Source organism: Phascolarctos cinereus, unplaced genomic scaffold (genome assembly GCF_003287225.1).
Source record: "Phascolarctos cinereus isolate Bilbo 61053 unplaced genomic scaffold, phaCin_HiC Scaffold_4;HRSCAF=312, whole genome shotgun sequence".
Taxonomy (NCBI): Eukaryota; Metazoa; Chordata; class Mammalia; order Diprotodontia; family Phascolarctidae; genus Phascolarctos; species Phascolarctos cinereus.
Genome location: NW_027555847.1, coordinates 618,179,382 through 618,198,612, shown reverse-complemented (window position 1 = coordinate 618,198,612; position 19,231 = coordinate 618,179,382). Strand labels below are relative to the sequence as shown.

At 38.6% G+C, this 19,231-nt stretch overlaps 1 protein-coding gene across 6 annotated transcripts in view; it reads left to right on the top strand.

The window, feature by feature from the left end:
- The window catches only part of ENPP2 (ectonucleotide pyrophosphatase/phosphodiesterase 2), a 190,918-nt gene that overhangs the window by 92,597 nt on the left and 79,090 nt on the right, over positions 1 to 19,231 (top strand). For all 6 annotated transcript variants that reach the window (XM_078153710.1, XM_078153709.1, XM_020975540.2 and 3 more), the window contains exon 9: positions 11,694 to 11,749. In XM_078153710.1, coding sequence (XP_078009836.1) covers positions 11,694 to 11,749 — 56 coding nt within the window. The remainder of the gene's footprint in view (positions 1 to 11,693; positions 11,750 to 19,231) is intronic.

Sequence of the window (19,231 nt, the reverse complement as noted above, 5' to 3'; positions counted from 1 at the left end):
TCAATCTGTCATGTGGAATCAATTTAGAATCCCAATGCTCAGGAGGGATTGCTTCCCTGAGATTTATGTAATGATAATTACATTTTCTTATTATTATTAATAAATAACAGCACAATTATTTATAAATAATAAATAGAATTATAACACACAATACCAAGATTATTAATAATTAATTATAACTATGTGTGATAATAAACAACTAGATTAAGAATATAATATTAATATAAGACATATGCTTATATATGCTTTATTATTAAGCTTTAAGGTTTGGAAAGTGCATTATATATGTTATCTCATTTGATACCCAGGACCCTCTTGTAACATAGGTGCTGTTATTATGCTTATTTTACAGCTGAGGAAACTGATTCTGACAGAGACCAAGTGACTGGTCTAGGGTCACATAGTAAGGATCTGGGGCAGAATTCAAACTCAGGTCTTTCTGACTTCAAGTCTAGTATTGGATACTCTACTACCTGGCTTGTTTAAAGGCATCATGGTATGGTGGATGAGCACTTGAGTAGGAGCTCTGGGAAATCTCAGGTTTAGCTTTTCAGCCTTTGCCAACTGTCTATATGACCTTAAGTAATATACCTTCCCTCCCTCAGCCTCACTTTTCTTTTTTTTTTCTAAGAATTTCCATTTTACTGTTCTTTTTTTCTTTTTAATTTTTTAGGCAATTGGGGTTAAGTGACTTGCCCAGGGTCACACAGCTTATACGTGTCAAGTGTTTGATCTGAGGCCAGATTTGAACTCAGGTCCTCCTGACTTCAGGGCCAGTGCTCTATCCACTGCGCCACCTAGCTGGCCCTCAGCCTCACTTTTCTCAGCTGTCAAATGGGTAAGGGAATGATACATGCCTTGTTTACATTATAGGGATCATAGATCTGGAGCTGGCATGGACCTTCAAGGCTTTCTAGTTCTACTTTCTCATTTTACGAAGGGGAAAACTGAGACCCATAGGGGTGTAAGTTCACATAGATAGTACTTGTCAGAGATGGGCTTTGTACCCAGGTCTTCTGAGTTTAGAGCCATTATTCTTTCCACAAAGACAATGGTAGATTATTCCTACAAATACTTCTTTTTGAGCACAGCTGAGGGGAATTAGCTCCTGGAATTGATGTATTCTACTGTACTTGGGCTCATAGCTATAGATATAGAAAGAAATCTTAAGATCTCTCATTTTACAGATGAGAGAGGGGCTGTTGTAAGAACGATTTCAGGAGTTGGTGATGTATTCCAGAAACCTCTGCTTTTGAGGTGTCTGAGGTTGGTAGATGTCTTGAGCTTGGGAGATCTGACTCTACAGTAGGACTAAAGCTGATTGGATATCCTCACTTAGTCTAGCATCAATATGGTGAACCCCCAGGTGGCAGGGGTTGCCTGAGTAGGTGTGAACTGGTCTATGAAGGAAAGGGAGCAGGTCCAAGCTCCTGTGCCATCAGGAATAGTCTTCTAACCCAGGTGAGACAGGGAGCCAGTCTTTTAAAATTTTTTGAGGTGAATGTTTGTACAGAATTTGGCAAAGTGTGATTGATTCAATACTTCAGTGAGCAGAGGTTTCCCTGCTAAAGCACATTACAGAATTTTTATTTTTTATTTTTTCAGAATTTTTGTAGCTTAGTAGATGATCTTCAGAAGTTGTGGCCAAAACAAGAACAAAAAACATTCCTATTTAGCAAACCTAATAAAGGGCCTCTATTGAGCATAACTAGGTTGGTCCTCAGATGCTAATTAATAATAATAATAATAATGATGATGATGATGATGATGATAATGATAAAGATAATGATGGTGATGATGACAGTTATATCAGTCAATTTTATTAAGTGCCTATTATGTTCCAGAGAGCAGCTAGGTGTTGCTGTGGATAAAGTTCAGGGTTTGAAGTCAAGAAAGCCTCATCTTCCTGAGTTCAAATCCAGTCTCAGATGTTTACTATCTGTGTGACCCTTGGCAAGTAATCCTGTTTGCCTTAATTTCCTCATCTATAAAATGACCTGGAGAAGGAAATGGCAAACCGTTCCAGTATCTTTGCCAAGAAAACCCCAAATGGGGTTACAAAGAGTCGGACAGAACTGAAAAACAAATGAACGACAACAACAAAATCATGTTCCAGGCCTTGCACTAAGCTCTGGGGATACAAAGAGAGGTAAAAGAGTGCCCGCCTCCAAGAAGCTCCCATTTGAGGGATTTCTACCCTTTATGTACCAACAAGCTACATACAGTCTAAATTGGAAGTCATCAACAGAAGGAAGTTTGAGTGAAGGAGGATTGGGAAAAGCTTCTACTAGAAGATGGGATTTAGTTGGCACCTGAAAGATATTCTTTAAAGTTTGCAAAGCACTTTGCATGTGTTATATCATTTGAGCCTCACAACAATTCTGTGAGATTTGGTGCCATGATTATCCCTGTTTTATAATAGGAGAAACTGAGACACAGGGAGATGTAGTGTCTTGTCCAGGGTCATATGGCTAGTAAGTGTCTGAAGCAGGTTTGAGCCCAGCTCTTCTTGACTTTAAGTCCAGTTCTATATCCACTAGGTCACCTCACTTCTTCAGATACATAGTCTGATGGGCTTCTTTCTAGTCAAAGACTTTTCAACTGATAAGGAGCACTGGAGCTTGTACTCTGTTAGCATTGCCTTAGAGAATGAGATTATCTTTGTGGCACAATGAGACATGACTCTTAGTGATGGCCAAGAAGACATGGAGCACTTATAGTGTACCTGAAAGCAAGGTGGTCTGATAATGATAGCTATAAAATCGCAGAATTGGATAGTTTCCACCAAATGTGCTGGGTAAATTTCCATGATGCCAGGCCGCTGGGCATTGCTCCAGGAGGAGTGGCTGCCTGCCCTCCTGCTGCCTTTCTGTCTCCCCCACTCACTCTACAAATGCATGACTGCCTTCCTGGCTCCTCCAAAGCCACGTGAGCCTGCCTCACTCTTTTCTGATTCCCAGGCACCAGGTTTACCTTAATCACAGATAGCCTTGTTTCAATTCATCAGATGGTTCAGCCATGAAAGGATGGGTCAGAGACAAGCCTGATCATTGTACTGAATACCTGGAGAACAGTTTGAAGTTCAATAGCTCCAGATATTAACTTTGTGTATCGTTTAACTTGTTCAGATTGTCGTATTTTAGGTTAGAGGCCTGGCATGGCACACGTGGGTGAGGATATGTGTGTGTGTGTTTTCAAGACTTGGCTCCAGTTCTACTTTCCATAGGAGGCCTTTCCTGGTCTACCATCCCAACTCCCCTGCCCTACCCTCTTATATAACTTTCCATTTACTCTCATCTTGATTGGAACTACTTATTTAATTGTCTACCCATGTATGCTCCTTGAGGAATGGGAACAGTCAGCTGGGTGGTATGTTAGAGTGGAGTCAGGAAGATCAGAGTTCCAATCCTGCCACCAATTCTCCTTAGTGGAGTGACCCTGAGCAAGTCGCTTAACTTTTGTTTGCTTCAGTTTCTTTATGTATAAAAATGGGGATAATAATAGCACCTACCTCAGAGGCTTGTTGCAAGGATCAAATGAATTAACATAAAGTATATTGGAGGCATGTAGGTAGTGTGGTAGATAGAGTACTGGGTTTAGAATCAGAAGGACCTGAGTTCAAATCTGGCCTCAGACACTTACTAGCTATGTGACCCTGGGCAAGTCACTTAAGCCCTATTTGCCTCAGTTCTTCAACTGTAAAATGGGAGAAGGAAATGGCAAACTACTCTAGTATCTTTGCCAAGAAGACGCCATGGACAAGAGTCAACCACAACTGAACAACTGAACAACAGAACAAAGTGTATTGCATCCTTAAAGCAACATATGAGTGTTATTATTATTACTATTATTGTTTTAATTACGGGGACTTGAGGGCAGCTACTTTTGGGGGGAGGCTCCTTTATATCCCTAGCACTTAGTCACTGGCACATGATAAAAGCATAAGGCATATTTGCTTACTGTCTGATTGTGTGTTTAAATACATAAAATTCAAGGATTTGTATTTATTATGGGGGTGGGTACGCCTTTTTAGCAGCGCAGATTTCAATCTTTCTCTAACTTAGTAGATGTTTTTATGAGTTGCTGGGAGCAGAAAAAGAATCACTCTGCAGGCAACTTAGTGATAGCTCTGAATTTAGCCAGTCCATTGCCATGAAAGCATGATAAAAAAAATTCTTTCTGTACCTATGTATATGCATATAAATATATTTCTTCTACCTCTGTATTTTATGTGAATATGAATACATATATACATATATTCTCTCTATTTTATATTTTATATGTGTGTGCTACACACACACACACACACACACACACACACACACACACACACATACACACATAGCACAAATAAGGCTATCGATGTATGTGTGTATATGTCAAATCTTCAGGCCGAGGAATCTTCTTCTCTTCACTCCAAGATAGTGCATGTGGTTCTTTGGCCGCTAACATGAAGTTCAGTCTTTGGTCAGTCAACCGGGTGAGTGTTTGCTTAGCCCTCCTGCAGGATCCCAAGTCTAGGACCTTTATTGGATGTTGCCTTTGGCCCAAGGTCCTCTTTCTCTGGTTCCCTTTTAGAATGTAACAAATGTTGCGGAGGCTTTCCAGAGAGATTGGAACACATTTTGACTAAGAATGGTGGTGGTGGTGAGGTGTGTGTGTGTGTGTGTGTGTGTGTGTGTGTATTTTGCTTTCTTTTGACATATACTATGAAAGTGTCATGCCCAGTGATAATTTAGATTGTAATCTACAGAGATGTACACATTTAGATTGAGAAAGGACCTGAACCCTGGGACCCTGAATTTTAAAAAGTCCTCCTCTCACTTTCCACAATAATTGGAAAAGACATAGGCATACATACAAACATGTTTATATATGTATATAGTTATATATGACAATGTATGTATACACATATTTCTGTATATAAGCATTGTGTGTATATATAAATATATACATACATAAACACAATCGATGTGTTCTGAGTGTATGAGTTTGGGATCTTGAGGGTAATCATTCAAAGTCAACACCCTGTGGAGGTTGGATCTACTCTGTAAGGAGGAAGAGGAGGTGTAATGAGTAGGATGGGAGATAATCAAATAGTAACTGAAGTTTATCCAATGTGCATTGTGAGCCCAGAGTATTTTTTCCTGCTTTTTTAGAAGATCAATATTCATGAGTTGGTTAGCAATTATTTTTAAGTGGTTACTATATGCCCATCCAGGAATGATGGAGTAGTCTATATTGAGCAAGTACAAATTGAGTGTTTCAATTTAAATTAAGTGTTTAAAATCTAATTTGCAGTTTCATGTGCAATCATCTTTTTTTAATTGTACTCTATTATGAAAATGCTTGTTTTGTTCCCTGAATTGAAAACAAAATAAAATAAAGTAAATAAATAAGAGAAAAAAGAAAAATTTAATCTCTAAAATGATAACTTTTAATAGCTAGTTATGAACATATTAATTTTATTCTCTCTTTTTTTGGAAAGTAGAAAACCCAGATGACAATTATGTTTTATCTGTGGGGATAGTTTGTAGATATTGTGGAAGTATTGAGATGCCCAGAAAGATACCTGGGCATTCTTGGAAATCTCAATGAGAGAAAATAAAATCAAGTTTATTTAAAATAGTAGGTAAGTGACATCAGGGAAATTAAAACAGGCGTAGGAATAGACAAATTGGCATGTATTTTAGAGGTGAATTTTTTTTAATTTAAAAAATATTAAGAAAACTTTCACCATCTCTAAATCATAAACTCTGGTCACTTGTGCCTGTGGGGAAGGGAAGATAAGATACAAGCAGCACTTACTAGCTTTGTGACCTTGGGCAAATCAGTTGAATTTTGTGAGTCTCAATCTCCTCATCTGTAAAATGGAATCAAAGAGGGGAAGATCTGAACAACTGCATAAAAGTACCTAAGTTTACGTCATCTCTAAGTGCAAGATACTCTTTTATCATGCTGCTGCCATGCTCAAAAAGTTGAAGTGACTGTGTGCTGCTGATTTCACTAAGCACATCCTCTTTTCCATGGCTTTCAAGGTCTCCTGTAATCTTGCTCCATGCTAATTCTACATCTATTTCCTACCACTTGATATATTCCTTAGGCACTTCCTACATGTCAGGCACTGTGCTGGTCATTAGGGATCCAAAGGAAAAACCCCTCAAAATATAGTTCATGCTTTTAATTTTGCTGAGACGTAAGACATGTAAACAGATGAGCAAATATAAGATACAAGCAAATATAAGATAATTTGAGGACGGAGAAAGCGCTGATGATGATGGGGGTCAAGAAAGACTTCCTGTAGGAGCCGGTACCTGAGATAAGCTTGAAAGAAGCTGAGGATCCTAAGAGGTAGAAGTGAAGAGGTAGCACATTCCAGGTGGGAGGGTCCACAGGTGAGAGATGACAAGTTGAGTTAAGGAATATCAGGTAAGCCTATTTGACTCAAATGTGCTTCTGGGATTCCGTGAAGACAAGTAATGTGAAATAATTTTGTCAAGGTAGGCTGGAACCAGATTGTGATGCCACGGAGAGGAGCTTATATTTTATCATAGGGATAGTAGGGAGTCACTGAAGCCTCTTGAAGAGGACAGTAAACTCTATTTTAGAAAGGTCACATCTTTATTTTGGAAATATTGTTTTGAAAGCTCTCTGGAGAAAGAATTGGAGAGGTGAGTGACTGTAGGTAGGCATTCTAACTAGGAGGCTGCTGAGATGGTCTAGGGAAAGAAGTGATAAGATCTAAACTAAGGTGGTAGCCATATGAGTAGAGAGAAGGGAATGGATAAAGGCATATTATAGAGGTATATTGATAAGACTTAGATATTATATTTACATTTTAGATTATATATAGGCCAAATGAGATCATATTTGTCAAAACATTTTGCACAGTGCCTAGCACAATTAGGTTAAATAAATAAATCAATTAAATTAGATTAAATTAAATGCTTGTTAGGAATATTGGGATGAATGAAAGGGAAGAGTCAGTGATGATTTCGAATTTCTAAACGTGGATGGTGAGAAATAATGGTGGTTCTCTCAAAAGATATAGGTTAACTTTTAAGTAGGGGAAGGTAATGAGTTCTTTAAATTGTAATGTACAGAGGCATATATGTTTAGATTGAGAAAGGACCTGAATCCCAGGACCGTGAAGCCTTCCTCTCATCTTTCCACAATAATTGGAAAAGACATATGTATCCACACAAACATATTTACATGTTTATATTCATATGTATGTAGCTATACATGCAAATATGTGTATACACACATTTATATATATGTATATTGTGTGTATACATAAATATATACGTGCATACACACACTAGGTGTATTCTGAGTTGGAGGCACTAATGGGACAACCAGTGTAGATGTCCAACAGGAAATTATGGTGTGTGAATGGAGTTCAGGAAGGAGAATAGGGATGAACAAAGATGTGTTCTCCACCTTGCCAAATGTTGATGGCCCTGGAGAAACACATAAACAAAAAAATAACCTTTGAGTTACACTGTCAGAATAAGACTAGCCGTAACAGCCCAAGACCTACTTACTGGAGGGGAGTTTGAATAGAAACAAGCTGCCCATTACCCAGGAGTCTTTCTTCACTCCACCTAGTATGAACTAGCACCAGGCCCCGGTTCACACTCAGCTCCCTCACCCCACTGCTGGTCCTAGGATACACAGATAAAAACCCTATAACAATCCACCAGACTTTATTAGTTTGAGAGGATGTTTGATTTTCCCTGGTGCCCCAGTGGGGTGCACCCAATTCCATTCGGGTGCCCAGCAGACCAGTCTTGTTTTAACCATCTTCTCTGACTACCTTTTATATTGTAAGTAAAACTGGCTGAAGTTGGGAGGTTGCAAAGGGGTCGATTTAAGCTTGATGTTTAGGAAAAAGCTTTCTAACTTTTAGAGCTGCCGAAAGGTGAAATGGGCTGCCTTGAGGACAGGTGGTGAGATCCCTGTCCTTGGAGGTCTTTAAGCAAAGGCTAGACAGCCAATTGTTGGGTATGTTATAGTGGGCATTCCTTTATGTATGAATCAGAAAAGTTGGACTCAGAGTTTTCTGCCACCTCTCAAATCCTGCAATGGCATAACACCCCTGTCAGTCCTGGAGATAAATGATGTTTCTGTGAATGAGCCTGAGACGGGAGAGTCAGAAAGGTAGAAGTAAAACCCGGAGAGAACAGTATCAGGGAAACTGAGGACATACCCAGGAGGCGTGGTGGCCAAGAGTGTTGAAATTATAGAGATGTCATGAAAGTCGGGGTGTGAGAAAAGACAGTAGCATTTAAGAGGTAATTAGTAGCCTAGAAGAGAGCCTTCTCACTGTCCCTGTGCAGCTTAGCACAGTGTCTGGCATGTAGTAAATACTATATAAATAAATGTTATTATTCTTTAAAATTCTTTAAACTGTAATGTACAGAGGCATATGTGTTTAAATTGAGAAAGGACCAAACCTCAGGACCCTGAATTTCAAAGAGCTTTCCTCTCATTTTTCCATAATAATTGGAAAAGACATGTATATATACAAACATGCATACATATTTATACACACACATATGTATAGCTATACAAATATATGTATATACACATTTGTATATATTTATATTTTGTGTATCCATAAATATACACATGCATACACACACTACATGTGTTTTCAGCAGGTTGAGTTGGAGGGGAGTTCCTACACATGCATACACATACTACATGTGTTTTCAGCAGGTTGAGTTGGAGGGGAGTTCCTGTCTCTGTCTCCTCCTCTTTCAACTCCTTCTCCTCCTTTTGCGCCTCTTCCTTCTCTTCTTCATTCTTCTTGTCCTCTTTCTCCTCCTTCTCCTCTTCTTCCTCTCTCCCTCCCTCTCCCTCTCCTCTCCATAACTTTGTTCCTGCTCTTATTCTACCCCCCCAATATTCTCCCATCTTCCTGCAATCTAAATCCTACTCTCTTTAAGGCCCACCTCAAGCTGACTTCCTGGAAGTGACCCTTATCAATAATTTCATCTCACTATGGAGCTCTTTTCTCTAACCTCCTGGTATATAGCATGTCCAAAATGTCTTAGTGCGTTTGAAAGGCTTTAGGGGTCTTTAAAATTAGGGTTTTGGGAAACCCTGCATATGATTACTTAGAGTAATTGTTTCCTTTATGTGGCTTCTGCCTTTTTCTTTAGATTTCGGATGTCCAGAGCAGTGAATGTTATATTTCATATTTATATTCTTTAATGGGCATCTTTTCTACTTATAGCACCTTATGCCATGTTGGGCATACAACTGGTACTTAATAAATTTTTATTTCATCATCTTGGACAAGCTCTTTAAGCATTTGACCTCAGTCTTCTCACTTGTAAAATGAGTATAGGCAGACTAAGAAAGCTCTAAGCTTCCTTCTGGCTGTGGAATAGTTGTCATTGTTCAGTCATTTTTCAGTTGCGTCTGACTCTTCGAGACCCGATTTGGGCTCTTCTTGGCAAGGATACTGGAGTAGTTTGTCATTTCCTTCTCCAGCATTTATGAAGCACCTACTATGTGTCAGGCATTGTGCTAGACGTTGGGGATATGCACATAATTAGTGAAACAAACTCTACTGGTAAGGAGGTTACATTCTAATGGGGGAATCGATTTGAAAACTATAAGTACTGAGGCATTGAAAGAGGTTTGGATTTGCAGTTAGAGGACCTGGGTTCGAATCCTGACTTTTTCACTGACTACATATGTGACCTTGGCTAAGTCAGTTGCTTGCCCTCTCTAGGGTCCAGTTTCTTCTTTTGTAAATAAGTAGGTTGAAATAGATGACCTCTAAGGTCTCTGCCAGCTCCAAATCCAAGATTCTTAGATTAGCCTAAGGCCTAGCAGACAGTAAGTACTTAATAAATGCTCGGTCACTGCCTTTCTTGATCCATGGCCGTGGTAGTAGATGACGTATAACCATAAAGTAAGGAGATTAACTGTTTCATGTGAGACAATTTTTTAAAAATGTGCAATGAGTTTCATTACTTCATCACCTTCAATCACCCTGTATGGCCACTGAAAGAAAGAATTTGCTGAATTCAGACTGCTCCAAGCAGATTTCTTTTTCTTGAGATTCTGATGCAGGAGGCTGACTGTAGTTTGAATATAGCAATCCCTGAGACTCTTATCCTACCTAACTAGAGTATCCCCATCATTCAAATTGTTAATGTGTTTCACAGTAATAATAACCAGATCTTATGTCCTTTGGACTCATATACTTCTCTATGAAATTGTGAGTTCCTTCATGGCTTCCACTGTCTTTTAAAACAGTTTATCCCATCTAGTGCCTAGCTCAGTGACGTGAACATAGCAAACAGAGACTTGCATGTAGTAGGCAACATAATAGAGGTCAAAAAGCACCATGCTTAGTCTGAAGGCCTGGAGTTGAATCCCAACTTGGCTTTTAATTTTTTTAATTAAAAAACTTAAAAATAATATTTTATTTTCATCCCAGTTACATGGGAAGACAATTTTTAACATATACTTCTTAAATTTTCGCATTCCAAGTTCTCTTCCACCCTCCTCTCCCTCCTCTCTGAGATGGTAAGGAGTTTAATATACATATACATGTGTAATCATGCAAAATATATTTCCATATTAGTTGTTGTGAAAGAAGATACAGACAAAAAAATCCATAAAAATAAAGTGAAAATAGTATATTTTGATTTGCATTCAGACTCCTTTGTTTGTCTCAGTTTCCTCATCTGTAAAATGAGCTAGAGAAGGAAATGGCAAACCACTCCATTATACTTGTTTCAGGTCACATTGGTAGTAAGTGATGAAGATGAGATTTGAACCGGGGTTTTCTGACTGCAGAGTTGGTCATCTGTCAATTGTAGCCCACTGCCTTTTGCAAGCATGAGTCATTGAGTCAAATGCCATAGAAAGCCTGACATGGGTGCTAAATTGGTGGTCTTTGAGCTTTTGAACAATAAAGGAAACCTACGTTATGAGTAATTTTTTAATGGGTAGGACCTTGCCACATAGCCCCCATATGCAAAACATTTATTGGAAAATACAGGTAAAAAAAATTATGATGAAAAGAGATAAAAAAAATTAAATTCCACAAGCATTTAATAAACATCTACTACATGCAAGAGGCAGCTAGGTGGTAAAGGGGTTAGAGCACCAGGTCTGGAGTCAAGAAAACCCGAGTGCAAATCCATCCTCAGATACCTACTAGTTGTATGGCCCTAGGCAAGTCACTAAACCCTGTTTGCCTCAGTTTCCTCATCTGTAATGAGCTGGAGAAGGAAATGGCAAACCACTCCAGTATCTTTGCCAAGAAAACCCCAAATAGGGTCATGAAGAGTTGGACATGACTCAAAAACAACTGAACAACAACAACAGTAACAACATACAAAGCACTGTGAGTTATGGATACAAAAATAGATATGGCATAGACCTTGCTCTTAGGGTGCTTATATTCTAATAGATAAAAATAAATCATACCACAAAATAGTCATTATATGAAAGCTTCAACAAAAATATGTTAATAGTATTTATGGAAATGAATCTGGAATTCATTTGCAATAGTTGCAACTTAATGTTAAATTGATGGAGGGGCTGTTGTGTTGACGGGTAATGTAAGAAAGATGACACATTGCATCTTAATGCCTGTTTTTCCTTTGGGGGCCAAAAGTCAGAATGTGTTAAATATAAGCCTCTTATATTTTCCTCATTAGATATGGATTACAGCCATCAAGCAAGGGGTGAAAGCTGGGACATTCTTCTGGTCTGTGTAAGTGACCTTTATTTTGTGGCTAACTGTAGAATTAAATTCTGAATTCAGTTTCTTGGTAATAATAATAATAACTAACATTCATGTAGCCCATTATGGTATACAGAGTACTTTACCTATGTTAACTTGCTGGATTCTCATGACCACTGCAATTCAGTTCTGCACTGTGGTGTTCATTTTGGGAATATAAAAAGCATCAGGAACATTTCATTCATGGGTTTCCGATGAACCACCAATGAGTTATTTAAGGATTTCTTTCATTGATTCATGTCATTTCATTCATTCTTTAAAGGTAAAGTAAGTTACAAGCAAGGCGAAATCTTTCTTCTTCCATACATCATTTTCAAAGCTTTTTTTTTCTTTTCACTGCTTACAGAGTTTTAGTAATTTCCCACCTAGGGAATGTATATTTCTCTTCCTCTCTTTTTTTTTTACTGTGGTTTGCATTATCATTTTCTATAAATATATTACAACATGCTTTATTTATTTTGGTCTGTGACTTCAAAACATTTGTGTGGTCTTGAGCTGCTGGGAATTCAGTAGTGGTCTGGTGGTGGGGAAGGCAAGACAGGAGACCAGGAAGACCTCTGTTCCAGCCCCATTTTGTCCACTGCACTCAGCTTGGGTTTCCTTAATGAGAAAATGGAGCTAAATCCCTTCCCCCAGAGGTGTTGGGGGAGGATTAGTAGTTAATGTTTATGAAACGATGCTAAGATGAAACATACCTAATAAAAGTGTCAACATGTTGATTTTTTTTAAAGGCTCCTCAGTAAGAAAAGGAATCTGTTTCAGCTTTCATTGGGATTTTGTTCCCACTAAGATGTTCTTTCCATTTTTTTTTATAAACCACCTTTGCCGTTTATGCCTTAACAAAAATCTGCCTATTCTGTAATAGTGGTGTGCTGAAAGCAATCACAAATTCAAGTTAATCCAGAGTGGCACCACCTATATTCTCTAACTGCAGGAATAAACGTTGCTTTTTAAGTTTTGAGGAGTCAAATTGAAATTGGGTTTGGTGATCTGAATCTAGGACAGAAGTTCCCTTTAAAAGTTTTGGTTTTTTTTCCCCTAAAATGTTCCTGAGATGAGGAATGAGTATGGGGTATATTGGATATGACACTGCTTAACTTAACTGGCATGTTGATCTACCAATTTAATCTTGTGAACTATATATTTTTTTAACCCTTGGCTGTAATGGATCCTTATAGGAGCCCCTTCTTCCTCTACTCTGCGCATTTGCCTGGCAAAGTGGAGTGATGCCAGAAACATAATTAATACAGAAAGTCTTCCCTGTCCCCACCCCCTCCCCCAGAAAAAGTGTAAGGGTGAGTTGAAAAGGCACAGTGTTTGGGTTTTGAATCTCAGTGTTCTCCACCCCCTTCTGGCACCTTTCAAGAAGGTAGCTGTTGTGCTCCAAAGATGCCTATGATTTTGTCTCTTACTTTCCACGTTATTTTTCCTTTCCATTCTATATACTGGGAATTCTTAGACATTTTTTTTTCTAAATCAAAGGATTACAGTTCAGTTTAGGGATGGGATTCTCCCAAATAAAAATAAGAATTCAACAAACATTTATTAAGCAGTGTGGTATATGGTAGACAGAGGACTAGACTTAAGTCAGGAAAACCTGGGTTCAAATCCTACCTCAGATAGTTATTAGCTGTAAGAACTTGGGCAAGTCATTCAATTGTTTGGAAGGAATCTCACTCTCCAGATTGACCCTTACTTCTAGGCAGAATGGTATTACAACAACATTTCAAGAGCTTTCTATAGGGAAAGAGGGAGCTTCTTTTCCTCTATAGCTTATTTTACTCTCTCATGTCAGGAAGTTCTGTCTGCTATTCATTCATTCATTCATTCATTCATTCATTCAACAAGCTTGAGTACACAGGCTGTGAAATCAGCTGTTCCGTCAGTACAACTGTAGCACAGATGATCATGACTTTCCACACGAAGATAAGTCATAAGCTATTTAAATCAACATCGTTATCATGCCTCTCATTTACATTTGTTATCTTAGTTGTCTCTCACCAGTCCCCAGCGAGAGTGGCTACTGAAAACATTATTATGTCCTTAAACAGTAGTTAGGGCAGCTAGGTGGTGCGGTGGATAGAGTATTGAGCCTGAAGTCAGGAGGACTCACTCATCTTTGTGAGTTCAAATCTAGCTTGAGAAACCTGTTAGTTGTGTGACCCTGGGCAAGCCACTTAACCCTGTTTGCCTCAGTTTCCTCATCTGAAAAATGAACTGCAGAAGGAAATGGCAAACCATTCCAGCATCTTTGCCAAGAAAACCTGAAATGGAGTCATGAAGAGTCACATACAATTGAAATGACTGAACAGTGATGCCCAACAACAACAACAACAACAACAACAATTAATAACTAGGTGGCATAGCGGCTAGAGTACTGGACTTGGAGTTGGGAAGACCTGAATTTGAATCTTGCCTCAGAATCTTACTAGCTGTGTGATCCTGAGCAAGTCAATTAGCCTCTCTCATCTAAAATAAAATGGGGGTAATAATAGCACTGGCCTCACAGGGGTTGTGAAGATCAAATAAAATCACATTATAAGTATCACTAAACATATTAAATCTCATTAATACTATTATTAATAACACAGATAAGGAAGCTGGGGATCAGTAAGGTGAAGTAGTTGTTCAAGGTCAGAAAACCATTAAGTGGCAGAGTAAGGATTTCAGTTTCAATTCACGTTCTTTTAACTCCAAACCCAGTGCTTTCTTCTTATTAAAATCATCCTTCACCATTTACTTCTCCAGATTAATCAAAATCATGGAACTTTGGAGCTAGGAAAGCTGTACAGAATATTTAGGTCAGCTTTTGCCATTTTTTACAGATGAGAAACTGATGCCAAGTCATTATGTCACTTGGCCAGGGTCGTACAGCTAACGAACTCTAGACAAGGCTCTGCCACTGAATTCCCCACCTCTTCCACCACATGTTGCTGCCAGTTAGAGTCCAGGGTACTCCCTACCAGCCTAGGAGGAAGGCAAGGAAGTTAAATGGGTTCCCTCAAAGATAGACTCACTGGAATGGACTCCATTTTGTCCATCATGAGTATCATCTCACATTTTATCCCTAAAGTCCTAAAGTACCCTCAGGCCCAGGAGACACTTTTCAGAGTTTGCCTTGTCATTTATTGGCTGCATAGGGGCAGCAAAGCCCACATCAAAGTTTCTGTGCTGCATAAAGTAAAGGGGAGTCTTTCTCAAGGTTCTGGTCTGGATTTATCCTTTCTTTTCACATTGATCTCACATTACTCCCTATCATGTGCTCTACATTCTCACCAAACTAGCCTATTAGCCGTTCCCTGTACATGACATTCCATTTTCTAACTCCCTGCCTTTCCCCAGATTGTCCCTCCATACCTGGAATGTTCTTGTCTCTCACATCTGGGAATTCCTACCTCCCTTCAAAGCTTTGCTCAAGCGCCACCTTTTAAGTGAACCCTTTCTGAATCCTTTTCCTCCCCCCATCCCCATCAGTTGTTAGTACTCTGCTCCCTATGAAATTGCTTTGAAAGTATTTTATATACATTCAGTAATAACTCATTTGTGCACATGTCATTTCCTCCTAGTATAATGCATGCTCCTTCAGGGCAAAGATGATTCTGTTTTTGTGTTTGTAACCCTGGTGCCTAGCACATTATAGGTGTTTTATCAATAAGTGTTGAATGAATGTTAACTAAACTTGGAAATGTATTGTGGGCTTTTGGCCTCAGTTTAATATTCAGGTGGTCTCTGAAACTGTCTAGAGATACCAGCCATGTGCCACCTACCACCAGGCTCTTTATAAAGGATCCTTGGTTATGAATTCCTGTCCCTAATTTGGACATATCAGTGTTCTCTGTTCCAGAAGAGCTCTTATGATAAGTAGAACTCATTTCTATAAGCACAATTGCCTGTGGGTGGCTTAGCAACACAGTACATTGAGAAGGGAGGGGAAGAAATTAAGTGTATAAGGTAAAGTCAACACCGTCATTTCTTGGATTCTCAATATTATTCTCAGTCTCTTCCCTAACAGTAACAGTACAATTTGATTTAATGATACCTTTCACTGGTATAGCATTTTATGCTTTTCTAAGCCCTGCTACATCTGTGATCTCATTTGATCTTCAAAAGGCCCAACCATCAGCCAAAAACAAAAAGGCAACACCCTTGCTCAGGAAAGAGGTTCAGGTGCTGGTATGGGTATAGTGGCCAAAAGCTGACTCAAGAGAGTTTTTTACTTGAAGACAAGAGGACCCTTTGAATCACACAGGTTGCGGAAGTTCTACTTAGCACAGCATCTTGCACATAATAGCTGCTGAATGTTTTGTTTTATTTAATGGAGTATTCCATAAAAGCAGTATGCTATCTGCTTCTTTATTCTGCTTTGGGTGGGAGAGGGCATGATTGTCCCTAGATTGGTCTAAATTAGATGGGAGAATGAAAGGAAGCAGTCTTATTACTTGTAACTTATGAACCAGAATGATTCTTGGGCATCTTCCCTCTAAACCCTAACATGGAATTAGTTTCCATTTATGAAGTATGTGGTATAGTGGAAAGAGGATTGAATCTGGAGTTATAGGACTGGGTTCAAATCCCATCTCTAACACTATCTGGGTCATCTTAGGCAAGTCACTTAACTTCTCTGGGCCTCAGTTTATTTAACTGTAAAATGACAGAGGTTAGATTAAATAGCCTGTGGGATCCCTTATAGCTATAGATGCTACTGTAGTTTTCTCTCCCTGGAATCTCTATAAAGATAGTTGACGCTCATCTATTCATGAGTGATTCACAGGTTCTTTGTTTCTTTTGAAGGGAGAAAATATTTGTCTTGCCCATAAGTACCTACCTTCTACTCTTGTGTGTAGTTCTTGGACAAACAGACCACATGCGTTTATTGACAGGCAGTGTGAAGTAGTGGAAAGAACATTGGTCTTGGTGGAAGAAGACTCTAGCTGAGTCTGTGCCCTGGCTCTGATACTCATTAGCTGTGTTGCCCATGGCAAACCACTGAGCCGAAGTCTGCTCATTTGTAATATAACCCTGGCACTATTCACTCACATGGTTGATGGGGGAAAATGCTTTGTAAGCTTTTAAGAGCCATATGAATGTGAGTTATTTGTATACATTAGCTCATCTTTCTTTGCAGCTCACAAGAATGAGTCATGTGTCTCAATATTAATGCCCTTTGGCCCATAGAGATAGATCCTTGCAATCATTAAAATGATGGCATCTTGATTTCTTTAACATCTGGGACTTCTCTACTACGACCTCAAGTTCTTCTGTTGAACTGGACATGATAACTGTAATAAATGTCTGCCGACACCATCATTTCTTGGATTCTGTATATATGTTTTCTCTCTCTCTCTCTCTCTCTCTCTCTCTCTCTCTCTCTCTCTCTCTCTCTATCTCTATCTATATCTATCTATCTATCTATATACTTGGTTCCTCCCTAATAGTGATGTAGTACAATTTGTTTTAAATCTATTTTACATTTTCTAAAGCCCTATTACATCCACGATATTATTTGATTCTTAAAAACCTTGCAATTCCATGAGGTTAGCACAGTGTCTGGCATATAGTAGACTCCTTATAAGTACTTATTGATGAGTGACCATTTACTATGTAGGGTAGGTATCGTAACTTCACAGTCTACTGTTTTTTTTTTCTACTGAACCTTTGATATCATGATTGTAAGGAGTTCCTGACGATGAGCTTCCCCTACCACTGTAGATGAGTACTTTTTCTTCTCCTTCTAGTCTTGGAGAATTGCTTATAGGCATCGAAAATTTGGTGACTTGTTCAGGTCATACAGCTGGTATGTATCAGAGGAAGGAGTAGAAATAAGATCTTCCTGACTCCAAGGCTGTTTCTTTATCCACTATACCATACTACCTCAATGTAGTATGATTCTAGCCTTTTAAATACATTTGTGTGTGTGTGTGTGTGTGTGTGTGTGTGTGTGTGTGTGTGTGTGTGTGTATGTGTGTGTGTGTGGCTGTCTGGCTGGCTTGTGTCTGTTATTTACCATCATGGCAGCATATATACAGGGTGTCCCAAAAGTCTTAGTGCAATTTAAGCTTATTAAAGCTTATGGTGTACAAACACCATAGCAAGACATTAGTAAGCTTAAGCTTCACTAAGACTTTTGCGACAGCGTCATCCATTATATATTGAATATTTTGGATATGTTGGTTACCTTTACTTAGGTATACCATGTTGAACATATCTCTACTGAACTTTTTTCTTTAAATTTAAGATTTCTGCCTCTGAACCTTAACGAGAAGAGATGTCTTGGTTCTTCAGCAGGGTGGGATGAGTGCTGAATTTGGGGGTCATAGGGCATGATTTTGTGTCTTGGCTCTTCTGTGTGTGACCTTGTGAAAGTCACTTAATGTCTCTCTTAGCTTTAGTTTCCTCTTCTATGCCATGAATGGGCTAGACAAGATGAACTTGAAGATCTGTTCTTGCTCAAGATCTATGATCCTTTTACCTTATTTCCTTATATACCTTATTCCCAAATTTTAAAATTTCATTCTGTTCTTTTATCTCACTATTTCTTTTATCTTTTGCCACCCTACTATATGGATTTTCCATCCTTCCCCTATACTTCCAAATTCAGCATTAACATTGTATTGAATTAAGGGAAAATAAAACAGACATTAAAGTATGCTTAGCTTTCTGTTTGGATAAACAAAACTCTTTGGGGCTGTTTTGTCTTTGTTGGGCATATGCTTTTAAGCTTCTAATGGGCAGGAACCATATTTTGGGGCGTGTATGGGCATCTCACACATTGTCTAAAATGCAAGAGTCATATAATTTTAGAGTTTGAAGAGACCTTAGATATTATCTAGTCTAATCCCCTTATTTAGCAGTTAAGGGCTCTGAGAAGACCTGAGAAGTAAAATGACTTGGCTGAGGTCATGAGGCTGGTCAGTCACAAAGCTAGGCATGGAACTCAAGTCTTCTGTCTCTATCCTGTGCTATTTTCTCCACGTTCCAATGTTCTACTCTATTAGTTGGATTTTGGAATCACTCTATTTGCAATAAGATTCTAATTCTAATAAAAGTAGTCTTCTGGGTACATATACTACCAATATTACTTTTCTGGATCTGAAAACAGGATCTTATAAGAGGTACTAAATGCATTTAACCTATATGTTTTATACAATTCCTTTTAACTTGTCAGAGTTCATAGAATCAAATGGGTTACTTCTGCCATCATTTGTATATCTCATACTTATTTCACTAAACTGAATTACAGTGGAGACAGATTAAAGTCTATGCGTAAGTTAGAAAGGAATTCAAAATATGTAATATTCATGTTCAGATAGGGTGAATTTCTTGTGTTATGGAATTACTTAGCTTAAAGATTAATCATCATTTCACTATCTCGATCTCTAAGTAAATCTAGCATATAACATAGAAGGCCACACTCCAAAGAAGGGAGTCAGAGTGTGCTTGAACTTGGAGTTA